This window comes from Parambassis ranga, chromosome 24, assembly GCF_900634625.1.
Source record: "Parambassis ranga chromosome 24, fParRan2.1, whole genome shotgun sequence".
In the NCBI taxonomy this organism is placed as follows: domain Eukaryota; kingdom Metazoa; phylum Chordata; class Actinopteri; family Ambassidae; genus Parambassis; species Parambassis ranga.
The window spans coordinates 7790187-7803289 of NC_041043.1; the positions used below are offsets into that span (position 1 = coordinate 7790187).

General features: G+C 40.3%; 1 protein-coding gene across 3 annotated transcripts in view; it reads right to left on the reverse strand.

The window, feature by feature from the left end:
- The window catches only part of plcb1l (phospholipase C beta 1-like), a 91209-nt gene that overhangs the window by 54067 nt on the left and 24039 nt on the right, over window positions 1–13103 (reverse strand). For all 3 annotated transcript variants that reach the window (XM_028397281.1, XM_028397280.1, XM_028397282.1), the window contains exon 3: window positions 10840–10908. In XM_028397281.1, coding sequence (XP_028253082.1) covers window positions 10840–10908 — 69 coding nt within the window. The remainder of the gene's footprint in view (window positions 1–10839; window positions 10909–13103) is intronic.

A 13103-nucleotide genomic window follows, 5' to 3' on the forward strand; every position in this document is an offset into this window, starting at 1 on the left:
TGGCTGCATGTGGATATATGTCCAACAGGTCCACCTAGCACAGCCTAGTGTACATATTCCAAGTGTATAGTCAGGTTTACAGTACAGGAGCAGAGTATCCTAAGAGTATTTTTTACATTTTTAACTTGTAGTATATTAGATTACACAATGAAAGGAATGTTTTTTATGCTGACTGTGTTTTTAGGTATTTTTTTAAAGTACAATTCATAAGATTGTTCAAAAAATTTTGTGTGGTTTTCCGGTTGCTAAGCAAAAATGCTGCCTTAGAACTGAAAGCTCGCTTGTACAACCAAAAAAAATGTGTAAAAAAGTATCACAACTTCCCACAAAATGAAATCAGGACTTGGATTGAGTTTAGTCACACATGCTTCAGTGGAGAGAAACAAGTGAGAGAAAAGGGAAAAAAGTGAATCCTTTCACCTCCATTTGCTTTTGCTCTTTGGTGGAGGAAATAGTTCAGGAGAGCTCAGTGGTCTCTGGAGCAGCAGCATTAAGAATGAGACATTTTCTTTACGAACCCTCCTGAGATTTACTATTGAAAACCAATTAAGTCTCAGGCCTGCCTGTGCACTTGGAAGGACTGTTTGGAAGGACTGAAAAAAGGTCATCTGTCTCTCTATGTCCCAGCCTTGAAAAGGTCCCTAAAGTTACACACCCACACACACACACACACACACATATATATATATATGTATGTGTATTTATATGTATGTAGGTACCACTATTGCACAATGTGTGATGTATTCCAGCTTCACCTATGTGATTAATTGTATGAGAAGCTGACTAGTGTGACTAAAGAAGCAATTAACTGAATCCCCAAGAGCTTCTATCTCATCTTATCCATCCTTCATGAGCTGATCTCCATTTACCTGTTATGAATAGATGGATGATAACAGCATGATGAAAAATACAGAGGAGCCATTGATCACCCCAAATAAATCTGGACAAATTAGAGAGGGAAGAAGAGAAACTCGCTTCTGCCCACAGGTGTGTCTGAATGTTTATTTAACTATCCGCTTGCAGCGATATCTACAATTTGTAATGATCAATGATTGTGAACGTTGCCTCATTAGCACTGCTTCATTAGCCTTCATGATCATTAGCAAAGTAAGGTAGATTATAGTTTTCAATTAAAGTTATGTGTCATCTGAAATGTCTGCTTTCTAAAATCGTCAATTTTCACACAGTGAATTCATTCAGAAGGAATTCTCAAAAAAAAAAGGAACTTAGCATAAAATGGTTCTGAAGCTGTGCCAGCTGGGTTTGAAAACTCACAGCTCATCTACAGTAATTGTTTACTGCAGAAACATTTGATGGGCCTCAATATAGTGTCACTTTGCTGCTTTTAATTAGGAACAGATGCTCCAAAACACTTGTTTTTCAGGAAGTATGATAGTTGATAAAAAACAGTCCGGTCCCTCGAACACAAGTCCTGAACAGATAATTGATCGTAGCAAATGTTTTTCCAATTACCGCAGTTAAACAAACTCCCCAGACTGACAGAGATGTGCTTTTTAGTTAGAACTAACTGACAGAAGAGAAGAAGAAGTGTGAATGTTTGTTGATGACAGGACAGTTAATTAGAGGTTAATGTGGTCTTTTCTATGCTCGACTGTCAAACAGAAAGCTACCATGTGTCAGAGAACCTTTCCTGCCCTTGTTAATTCCAACTTTCTGCTCTCCTGCTTATGGTTTCCATAGTAACACCACCATCAGACTGGTCATATTTCATTCTCACCTGGAAGGTGAGTATATCGGTGTGTGTGTATAAGCAGAGCAAAGGAAAAACATCGTTTGAATAGTGTCATCAGTTGTTCATGCCTAGGTGTAACTGCACTGAAATGACTAGACCAGAGGATCATTTATCAAAAAAGTCAGCGTACCCAGTGGAGTCAAACTAAGTGCTGATTGGGATCCCCTACCTGATGACTAGAATAAAGCCACTGGGTCAATACTTCACAGTGACACACTGATTGAACTGCATGAAAAAAAAAAGAGCTAAATCAAGACTAGTCAATAGAAGAACTGCCAAGAACCTGTGATTGTAGACTTATAGCGAGCCACCCATCTGTAGCAGGCTAAACGAGTTACTCTCAAGATTCATAGCTGCTACACCCATCAACCAGGGTTCTTTCACAGCTGTCAGAGGGTATGTGGAAACAGAATTTCAGTGACATGTCAATGTAATTCTTCAGAGCTCTCAATCTATGATTATTGTGGGCAAAACCCAATATTATTTACAGAAAGCAGTGCTCGCTCTGTAATCATGTCATGATACTATTTAACACACACTACAAGATGTTGTGGAGATTATTGGGCTAGAGAGAGCACCTCATGTTATCTCATGAGGAAGTGACTATAGTGCAACAGCTTGCTCCAATACCTTGCAGTGGAAGAACAAAAGCATGAGGCTTGTCAAGTCTCTATCTGTGGTGTCATGCTTCTGTATATCAGTTCCATCTTTATCAGTGGCTATTGTGAAAGGTTACATACTGGTAATCATTCCAATCATGCTTGATCTTTATAAGGGCATGAGTTTGCAAGCAGTTTGAGGTGTGAACTTGATTTATAAACTCCTAACATTACCAGACAACCTTGACCAAACTTTAGTATTAAGCATGTAGAGCTTAATTGGGTGGATAAGAGTCATCTGAGCCCAGCGTTACTCTTTTTGACATGTTGAAATCTGCTGGATAATGAAGGTGAACAAATAGAAATGAAACGAAAGTTAAATGTTTGTATTAACACCGATTCCTCTCCACCAACTTAAACGCTCATGTTCTGTTAGCTGGCAGTCTGAGACTTCCTGTCTCAACTGGTTGTGTTTGATCAGCTCCAGTTCCACTGAGACAACCTTTGCTGGGTTAACAAAATGTCACATCTGATTTCACTGCAGGCATCAAGTGACTTGGAGACATGTGCCAACTCCCACTGAAACAGACCGACACCAGCGCAGCAACTAAAGAAAAGGGGTCCTCGCATGGCAACACTCCAGCAATTAATTATTTTCCACATTGATAATTTTCAATACTTTGGTTCTTTTGGGACTTAGCGAGCTTCAGTCAAGTTGCTGTCTGACTAGATCAAACTCAAACCCTGGAACATTTCAAACCTCCTTTTGGCAGTTTTATATGGCGGTCCTTTCTTATTATATTTTAATTTTCAATTTTTTTCTTTGTTGCTTATATGGAATGACTGCATCTATCCAAAGGTTTACATTTTTCAAATTGTTTACACAGTGTGTAGACTAAATTAAATAACAGGGAACTGACAATAAAAACTGCAACAATGTGAATGTCTCAAATTATGTTAGAAGAAGATGTGAAGATCAGTCTTAAAACTCCTAAATATTCTGTGTGGTCCTCTACAAAACAAAAACAATACACAGAGAGGATTCTCTTTCCTGCAGTAAACTGTTTGAGACATTCCAGCAGGGTCCTGTTCGAGCTGGAAACTCTACCTGTACAGGTGCACCATTGTCCCCCTCTCCCTCCCTCACCATGATAGTGATCTCTGGACCAACTTCGGTAACTTTCCCTGTGCACTGACACAGGCCACTCTGTTCATCATTACAGTTTCTATTTCATCCCTTCATTCAAGTTAGTCATTTTTTTCCATCTTGATCCAGCAGTTCAGCCCCATGCGAGATGAGAACAGAGGTAGTCAGCAGAGTGGCTATAGGCATCAGCTTCGATTTCTCTGTGAGCGGTAATGAGATGGCCTGCTTCACACCAGGGGAATTCATCTGTGTGCAGGAATTACTTACGTAATTGACTAAAGAATCAAACACAAACCCATCAGGATCTATCATGCTAACCTTTTCTCTGCTCTTTTTTTTCTCATTCACTACCGCTGCTGCTCGCCTGGAGGTTACATCGATGCGAATCAATGGCTTGTCTTTGGCTGATGACAAATGCGCTGCAGTTTCTTTTGTGAAAATTAATCAGTCCATATGCCCGCTTACTTTAATCACCTCTTACTGCAAGCTGTCATTTGCCCTGTGGCAGATCCCTCAGATGAAAACAATAGCCAGGAGCAGCAGAACCTGATCTCTTCTTCGCATATTGGCACCAACTGAACTATCTGATAGAGACAGCCAACCTGACAGAGAAGAGACAGATATGGTCAAGCAAGTTGGGGGCTAACACGCGCTTGGATAGTGACAGTGGTGGTATGTTTATTTTAGTAGCCTTCATAGCTCAAAGGGTTGTGCATATGATTGCGTGTGTGCATGTGTGTGTGTGTGTGAATCATGTCTAAAATAGGAGTGTGTGGGAGTTCTCTCTACAGACCTGTCAACCGACAGACAGTTTCATGCCTCTGTGAACTGAAACGTCTTTGAGAAGAGTCCGCTGGGAAGAAAGGACGAGCTGAGCTCAACTATATTTCAATCATTCATATTTACCACATACATTTTCATTCATTCATTCATTCATTCATTCATTCATTCATTCTTTTCCTTTTTCATTGGCAAACAAATCCCAACATGTCTTCAGAAATATACATCTGCCAGGTACGACACATTACTGATGCTAAATGGACATTTTGCCCAAAATACTTTATGTTACGTTTACCTTAACATAAGATCATATTGTCTGATGTCATCTGATCATGGGTTCGACACAACTGCAAAAGTCTAAATTTGGTTGGTAGAGGGATATGCAATACAGCAGCCAAGTTTCATTTTTAACCACAGCTGGTTGTGGCATGAAAACATTTCTGGTTAAGGTTGGGTATTAAGAACAGTGTACGTGGTTAGGTAAAGATCACCTTAAAACACACACTTTCATAATATTAAACACATTTTTATAAGGAAAACTGTTCACTAAATGTTCCAATTTAAATTTCAAAAGCTTTTCAACTCTCTTTTAGCTGTAAATGTATTGTAGTAGCACATTTGCAGCAACACTACAAGCACTAGTGGCAGAGATTGAGTACACCTTCAGTCTCACACTTTCTCATTTTGTCACACACTCATGTATACAGGCACCACTGTTTCAACCTTTCTAAAAAAACACCAATTGATTGTTCTGCTAAAGTTTCCTTGAAACTGCTCACCTCTCAAACGATTGGTAGTCATTCAACAACTGTCATTCTTCACGATTTAATACACTCAAAACAATGTTGGTCTCTCTGGTCTGCTATTATAACACACTGCCATGTGACACTAATCTATCAGTGGGAGCAAGATGTCCTGCCAACATCTCTCTCATAGGTTAGGACTCATCCCTGCATGTAAGCCTGTAAGCAGGGATCAACTATTATTTCTGTTTGACTACAGGTGAGTGTGTAGTTGTAGAGCAGATGAGACCAGGTGTTGAATTACAGTTCATCTCCCTGCGGTGTGGGTGAGATGATGCCTGCGTGGGTTTGCAAGTATATATTACAGTGTTATGTCTGCAACATTGGCTCATGTGCATACCATTACATCATTGACAAACTGTAAATAACACCTTTGCATAGCATTGATCTTCCCACACACACACACACACACACACACTGATATCAATCAATGGCAGAAACATGGCTACAGTGAATGATATGCCACCCACAGAGGCATTCAAATACATATCAAAGATATTATTAGATATTTGATCACTCATATTATGGCAGCAGACACTGGCGTCGTCATTACAGCATGCTGAGCTCATGTTATCTATTTTTTTTCCCATGCTTTCTCAGCTATTTAGAGTGAGGCTGGATCCAGGGTCAGACAAAGTCCTTGCCCACTCTTAACATCAATAGATTTGAAGGGCTGTGATTGTTGCAGCTGGAGCTCTTACTGTGACCCCATCATCCATCAATATGCACCAGACAGCACAGATGATGGAAATAAACCCTGCCACAGCAAGAGTCTTTATGCATCTTAAATAAAATATATGACACCAGGAAATTTCCCTTACTGGTGCTGTTGTACTGAAAGAAACTGATCAATATTTGCTTTGTTTTATATTCATTTCACTTTTTATAAAGCTCTGCTTTCCAGATAAGTGTTACAGTATGGGTGAAGCAGTGTTTCAGTTAAAAATAAAAATGATTTTGTAAGGCAGAGAGCTCCACAAGGCAGAAAATAAATGCAAAAACACTGATAGTGCTGTCTCTGGCTCACACACTGTATAGGCTGTAATCACTCTCTTAAACCCTGTGATAACATAGCTGCTTTGAATATGCATTAAATAAGAATATTACAAAAGACAGATCTAAACCCCCACAGTAGCTTGCAGTGTGCTCAGAGGAGCTGTTTAGCACTTACTGCTGTGGGAGATAGAGCTTTAGCCGACTTTGTTGGCCAGACAGAGTGGTGGTGATAATGGCCTGCTGGCCTCTCCCAGATCCTGTTACACTTCTGGGGACACACAAGCTGCTCTGTATTTAGCAGCAGTCCCCGCTGCTGCAAGCTTACACTGTAACAGAGCTGGCGGCCACTTCCTTTCACCTCACAATAAAAGTCAGGAGGAAGAAATAGCTCTGGAGGAAATGCATGTAGTAGCCTTGATTCTGCAGCAGACTTTGGCCAGTTCATTATAGATTCATTTACCACACATACTACAACAAAGTGTAGATAAATTAAAAGGCGTTTAGAGCCACAAAATTGTCAATCTTCAATCAATCAAATTTACTCACATTACTCAATTTAATTTTTAACTGCATGCTTCAGCTCTATAATTATGGCTTGTTTTGTCCCCATGTGTTTCTTTAGTGATAGCACCAGTGTTAACAGTCTAGACAGACTACCTTTGTAAACCATCTTTTTTGAGACGACTCTCCCCCTCTCCATTTATTGTGATTACTTATTTGCTTAGGCCTCCACAAGCAGACATAAAGCTCTCCTTCTTTTTCTTCTGTGGGTGATTAACTTCTGCAGCCGTATTTTCTTCTTCTGTACTTCAACTCTCCTAATACTTTTACTTTTTTGACATCATCATATTCCCATTGTTCCTTATGCCAATCAGTCCATTTTCTTTAAACCGATGATGTGAAAATCATCAATCAGCATTACACAATTAAGGTCAGGACAGTTAGACGAAAATTGTACGTTTTATTTAGCCCTGATTTTATATCTCCAGGAAGAGCCTGCTGCCAGATAATTCACTTTGACAAATCATAAAGCTGGGTCATAATTCTCTCCATCATAACCTCATCCTCATCCATCAATCCACAAGTTTTGTCTCTGTATGTCCATAAAAGCAATGTCTACATTGCTACCTGCTACCTCAATCTAACACAAATATTAGGATGACCACAGATCACTCATGTCTTGTTTGACACACAATAAAAAAATGATAACCGGCACATGTAACACTTGGGTTAAGATAAGATCATCAATCGCTGTGCCTGCCTTGGTGTAACTGTGGCTATGCATGAAGTCTTACTGTAGACTGCCACACAAGACACAATATCATTAAAGTTTTCCATCTTCCAGATGTATTTTGAAGCCAGAACTACACCAGTGAGACATTTTGCAGACAGATATTTGTTTGGTTGTCAAACAGAGAGAGAGAGAGGAAGCATGTAATTTTGTCTGCCAGACACCTACTGTAAGCAGCATGGTGAGATGATTACATTTTTGTCTTCATTCAGGCAGAAATCAGGACACCGACAGCCTTACAATATGTTCCTCACAGGCAGAACAGAGAGTTAAAGTTACCTGAACACAGACATAGAAGTTGTATCGTAAAGTGTACATTAAAGCTCTGGGATGTGATTAGCTGCTTGGTTGGGTGCTTAGGAAAAGGGAACATGCTGTGCAGGAACAAGCTCATCTGCTGATTTAATAAAGACACAATATGAATGGCTGGTTTAGAGGTGACGCTTGTAACAGCGAACAGGGAACACATGTAAGACAAGAATGTAAGAGATACATTCAATAGAATTTGTCTTTTTATTAACCTATAGGAAACAGTATGGAGGCTGGTAATGGTTGGAGAAAGCACAGAATAATAACAAAACCCTTCAGAAATGTAGTAATAATGAACATATCCACCTGGGTGTCATATTTTAATTCCTACAAATGGAGAACAATCAATTCTTAAATAAACTAGAACAAATTTTTTATTACTTATTAGTAAGAAAAGTCCTCTCCTAGTGAAGATAAAGGCCAGATGTTGGTGGGTGTTTCAGGATTTTTTCAAATTAAGACTATTAGATTAGAGTGTATATTAGAAGATTATTAGTGGCGTGCTTTGCTCACCCATCCTAATGGTGTGTGATTTATTTCTGGAGCTACCCGTCAAACAAAGGTTGCCTCTTGTCATACGGACGAGCAGCCAATCTAATCAGTCTGAATGATGATGGGGTGGACACATGCTAATTAACATCAGCTGACTGAGCATGGTAAAACAAAGGACACTGTTCTTGTCATGCTTTGTTATAGTAGTCGGTGTGTGTGTTTGTGTTCCTGTGTGGGATTTGAGTTGTAAATGAACACAATGTTCAAAAGATAGTGAGTGTTCCCATTCTGTGAAATGTACTTGTGTTTTGTGTGTGTCCTCACACGGAAAACGTACTGTATGAATCATAACTGTGTAGCTAGCTAGCTCGTGGGCAGAGTGGCAATAAGTTCATCAGAGGTCAGACAGGCTGCCCACACACTGCGATGAGCCAGTGAACACAGCGGCATGCTCCAAATCATAATGACGTACAGACAGAAATTCCAGTGCTGCTCAAAGACAATATGAAGAAACTTGAGCTCTAGTAGAAGCAAGATTTCACAAGAGACGAGAGGAACCAGCCTTTCCATCTGGAGCCCATTTTAAGCCGGTCTGCTGAGGATAATTGTGTCTGAGTCTGACAATATTCGGCTGGGATGCAGGACTCTTGAGTGGCACAACGAAAGCACTTCTCAAGCTTTTTTACCACCATGTCATCATGAGTCTAACATCTCATCTCGCCTTAGTGAGTGTGTTGGTTTCCTGCAATTTGCATGAATGAATGAATGTTGCTGAGGGAGCCCTAGAGTGAGAGCAGAAGGAGCAGTACGAGCTTTAAATGGCATAGAGCACATAAATATAAAACCAACAGATGCAACAGCAGCACAGTAAAAATAGGTGTATGACTTGCAGGAATGTTGACAGAAAAACGTTTCTTGTCTTCTTTTTCTCTTTGCATAAACTTTGATAGAAACACTTGGACATAAAGCACTAGCATCACTAGTATTGATAAGTTCAAATGATTATAGCTAGGTAAATCCAGCTTTGTGTGTACAACGTATGGTATGGATAAAAAAAACCTGCTGATTTCATTGGTCAGCTGAAGATGAGGTAGAGAGAGTTTGAAGCTTGCCTTATCAAAAGACATGGCTGACAGTGACCATCTAGAAGCTGAGCTGCTGGGCACAAACAGCAACTGATGGTGCCTGAATTGGATTTCCTGGTTGAAAGTCTGGCACAAGTTTGCCTTTACAGTCCCCTTGGACACCAAAAAGCACGACCAATGACCTTCACCATCATTCTTTAATCAGTGTTTGTTAGGAAAGCAGTGAAGCTGATTGAGACGCCTTGTGTACACAGAGTTGGATGGCATGCTGAGTTTGAAATGCCATTTCAATGTCACGTGCCTGCAATGCATCATGTAGGCACTGCAAGAACACTGATGGGATTGGTACAACTCAATATACAGTAGCACAAACAAAGGATGTTTTCTTTCACTACAATAACCAACAACATTGACTGAGGCAGGTTTGCTTTGCTGTGGCAGTCCTCCTGGTGTGTTTTTCTAAGTCAAACCGTTACATAAGTAAAGGTCTGACTTTCTGTGAAGTTAACACGGAACACAGAACCATCCTTTTGACAAGCGTCTTAAAAAGTGTGAAGGAGAAATGCTTAAGGAGTAAACTGTGAAAAGTGCTGACCACATACAGCAGCTGCTGTCTGGTATTATCTGCCTCTCAACTGACATCTTTCTTTGACCTCACATCATCTCTGTGTCCTCTCTATCCTTTCTCTCATCTTCTGCAGAGCTTACATAAAAACTCTCTTCGCCTTTCCTTCAACTCTTTCTACTTGACTTCCTCTTACGGCCACAGTCTCTTCATCATTGCCCCCCTCCCAACCTTCTTCTCCTCATCTCATCAGCTCCTCAGACACAGTGTCTCACTGGTGCTCCCATTACAAAGCCCAGGGTGCATTGCCACTCCATCTCCCAGTAATGGATTTCCAATGCTTCGACCATCTTACCTGTCACGTGGTCATGTCTCCTGCCTGGGTACCATCACTCTGTAAGCTGTTTAGAAATGCATGAATCCTCTCTGTGTTATTGTACTCATTCCATCATTACTCACTCCCCTGAAAGAGCAGCAGTGCATGACCCCCGCTCACTCCCCCTGCTGCACCGAGACAAACTGATGAGGACTGTCACTGCTATCGCATCTCATCACAAGGCTGACAAGAAAGCTGTCTGTCTCATTATGCAGAGATGTAAAATGAAAGAGCTGAGAAGAATGCAGCTTATTGTTCTAATCATTGCTTGGTAAGTGGGAGTTTAGCTTCAAATAGTGAATTTGACTTTATTACAGCACCAGAATGTGCCAAATTCTTTGAGAGATGTGCGTCCTCATTGCTCACAATCAACAATGTTTTAATTAGCTGTGAAAAAGCAATTTGGATCCCCCGAACTGGCATACAGTCCTGGGAAACCATCCACGTACACTTCACTGTGGGCTTTGGACTTAAAAAATTTGCTCTTCACTTCATTCACCTTTAAATTGATGATGAAAAATCTACAGTAGTGTATGAGATGAGCAGATTGTGACGGCAGCCAATTCTACACACAGCTCAACACTTTGATACAAATAAAACCAAACAAAAGCAAACAACTCAGATTTGTAACTTGTGGGCTTACCTTTGGTGTTTTAGTGCACTTTCCATTTCTGGCATCCTTTATGTATGCTATATCCAGTAGGTCTGTATCCTGTAAACAAGGAGAAACCACTAGATCAGTATCAATGTCAACAAAATGTTATTTCAAAGGAAAAAAAAATCTTTAGGACAACTTTAGAAGCTACTCGGATTCAAGGTGATTGCCAATATTTGAAAGATCTTTTTCATTTTTCAGCCCAGCCACCTGTGACTAAAGGCATTTCATGCATGTGTGTCCAAACAGCCGCTTCAGGACACACATTAGCCTCAATCTGGGATGTCACATGAGAGGCATTCAGTGTAGACAGATGTAGCTGTAATGACACTCTACAAAAGTGTCAAACTGGGACAAAAGTGTACTGCTTCGGTGTTGACTGGTGACCTGGCTCAAATGAGAATTAGCTGTCCATGAGTACACAAATACCCAAAATAGTTTCCTCATAAAACTGGATACAAGGCCAAAGTAATATACCACAAACCAAAAAAAGAACAGGCTGTTTTTCATTACTGATAATATCATCAGCTGCGTTGTACCACTGGAATCACTGCAGGAGAGGAAAAAAGGAAACAAGATGCAAAATACTTCACACATACACAGTGTTCTGCTGCTGCATGAAGCTCTGCCACAGCACCTTGCCACAGATTGGCTGAACTCAGCTGTGTGAGTGGTAGCCAACTGGCAAAGAGAGGCAACATGGGACCCTAATGAAGTCAGCATTATAATGAATGCAAACAGTTTACCTGCGTTATTCTCAAAGAAGGATTTTTTTCTTTGTAAAAAAAAAAAAAAAGGCAACTCTGCCTCTCAGTAAATGGACGCATATGCAAAGTAGAACCATGAACCCTGTCCATTCATCCAGCTCTTTAACATGCTTAATTCCAAACCTACAGGTCCCTTAAACTGCCTATAATGTGTTTAGCAATAAATATATACAAAAAATTCAATTGCACAGGAAGCCCTTGGTGCCTTTCTCCAGTCACCACAAACCTTATCAGTCTGGATTATCAGTACCTTCCATCTCTCCTAGAGAGAGCGCCAGGACATGAGGTGGAAAATTAACCGGAGTGAACTGTGTGTCCACTCAGCATTATCTGAGGAGACAAGAGGCGACGGGGGTGACTCAATCTCCAGTCGCCACACCGTTATCTGACCATCACAAGACCACATAGCTGGTGGAAAATTGTACCTGCCCATTCTTCCTTATCTACAAATACAAACCCACCTCAGGGCCAAAGCAGTGTAATTATTGTTTTTATTTTTTTGATTATTTGTTTCACTTATTTTTTTTTAATAAATTTGAGGGCATCTTAGTTCTGGAGTTTGTCAAATCCTATTTCATGTATTAATAGAAAAGTGCTGTTTATTTTGATGTAATGATGACATTAAATGTGTGAGTTTTAACAAAAATAAACTCATGTACAATAAAAAAAGTACCTTCCACACATGCACCCCTTAAGGCTGAATGGCATGGAGTTGTATTAAGAGATAGATACGCACAATCAAGAAACAACCAAGTAAGAATTCCAAGTATCAGCCAAGAGAACCTGCACATGTGGAAAGACACTTTCATGACAATTTTCATTCCAGCAGCAGAAAGATTATGAGGATGGGCAGCATGCCTGTCTCCATGTAACATGGAGAAATTAATCTCTAAAACTCTGTTTTATTTGTGTAATCCACATAGACAACAGTTATTCCGTTTCTGCTGTGAGTATAACATCTATTAGGCTGTGACTTTTTTGCACAGAGAAAGCCTGTGAGTCAAAGGTTAACGCCTACATCAGGTCTGGAAATGCCTCCCTTTGAAGTCTCTTTACAGAGATGGAGCCCCAGATGGGGGCCTGGCGGAACAGTGGGGCTGCAGGAAGTAGCTTGCTGATGGGGTCCTTTCTGTGCCCTCTGGCTATGCACAGTTAACACAGCTCTGAGGTGGTTAAGCGCCATAAGTTTAACCTATACAGGCGTCTCATTAAAGGTAAAGTTAACTGCCTGTACAGATGACAAACTGCTTACACTGCAGCACAAGACATTACATGTGTGGCTTTTACTAACACTAACTAAAAACCAAATACCTCAGTCAGCGTTTGCGTGCAGAGGCTTACTCACTGGGCAGATGTAAATAGAATCTGATGCCAGTGACATCTTATTAATACTGACTTAGATTTATAACTGCAGACATGGCACAGTTAGTTGATTAAAGCACTTTCTTTTAGTCTAGCAGTCATTATTTCTCCTGGTTTAATTTC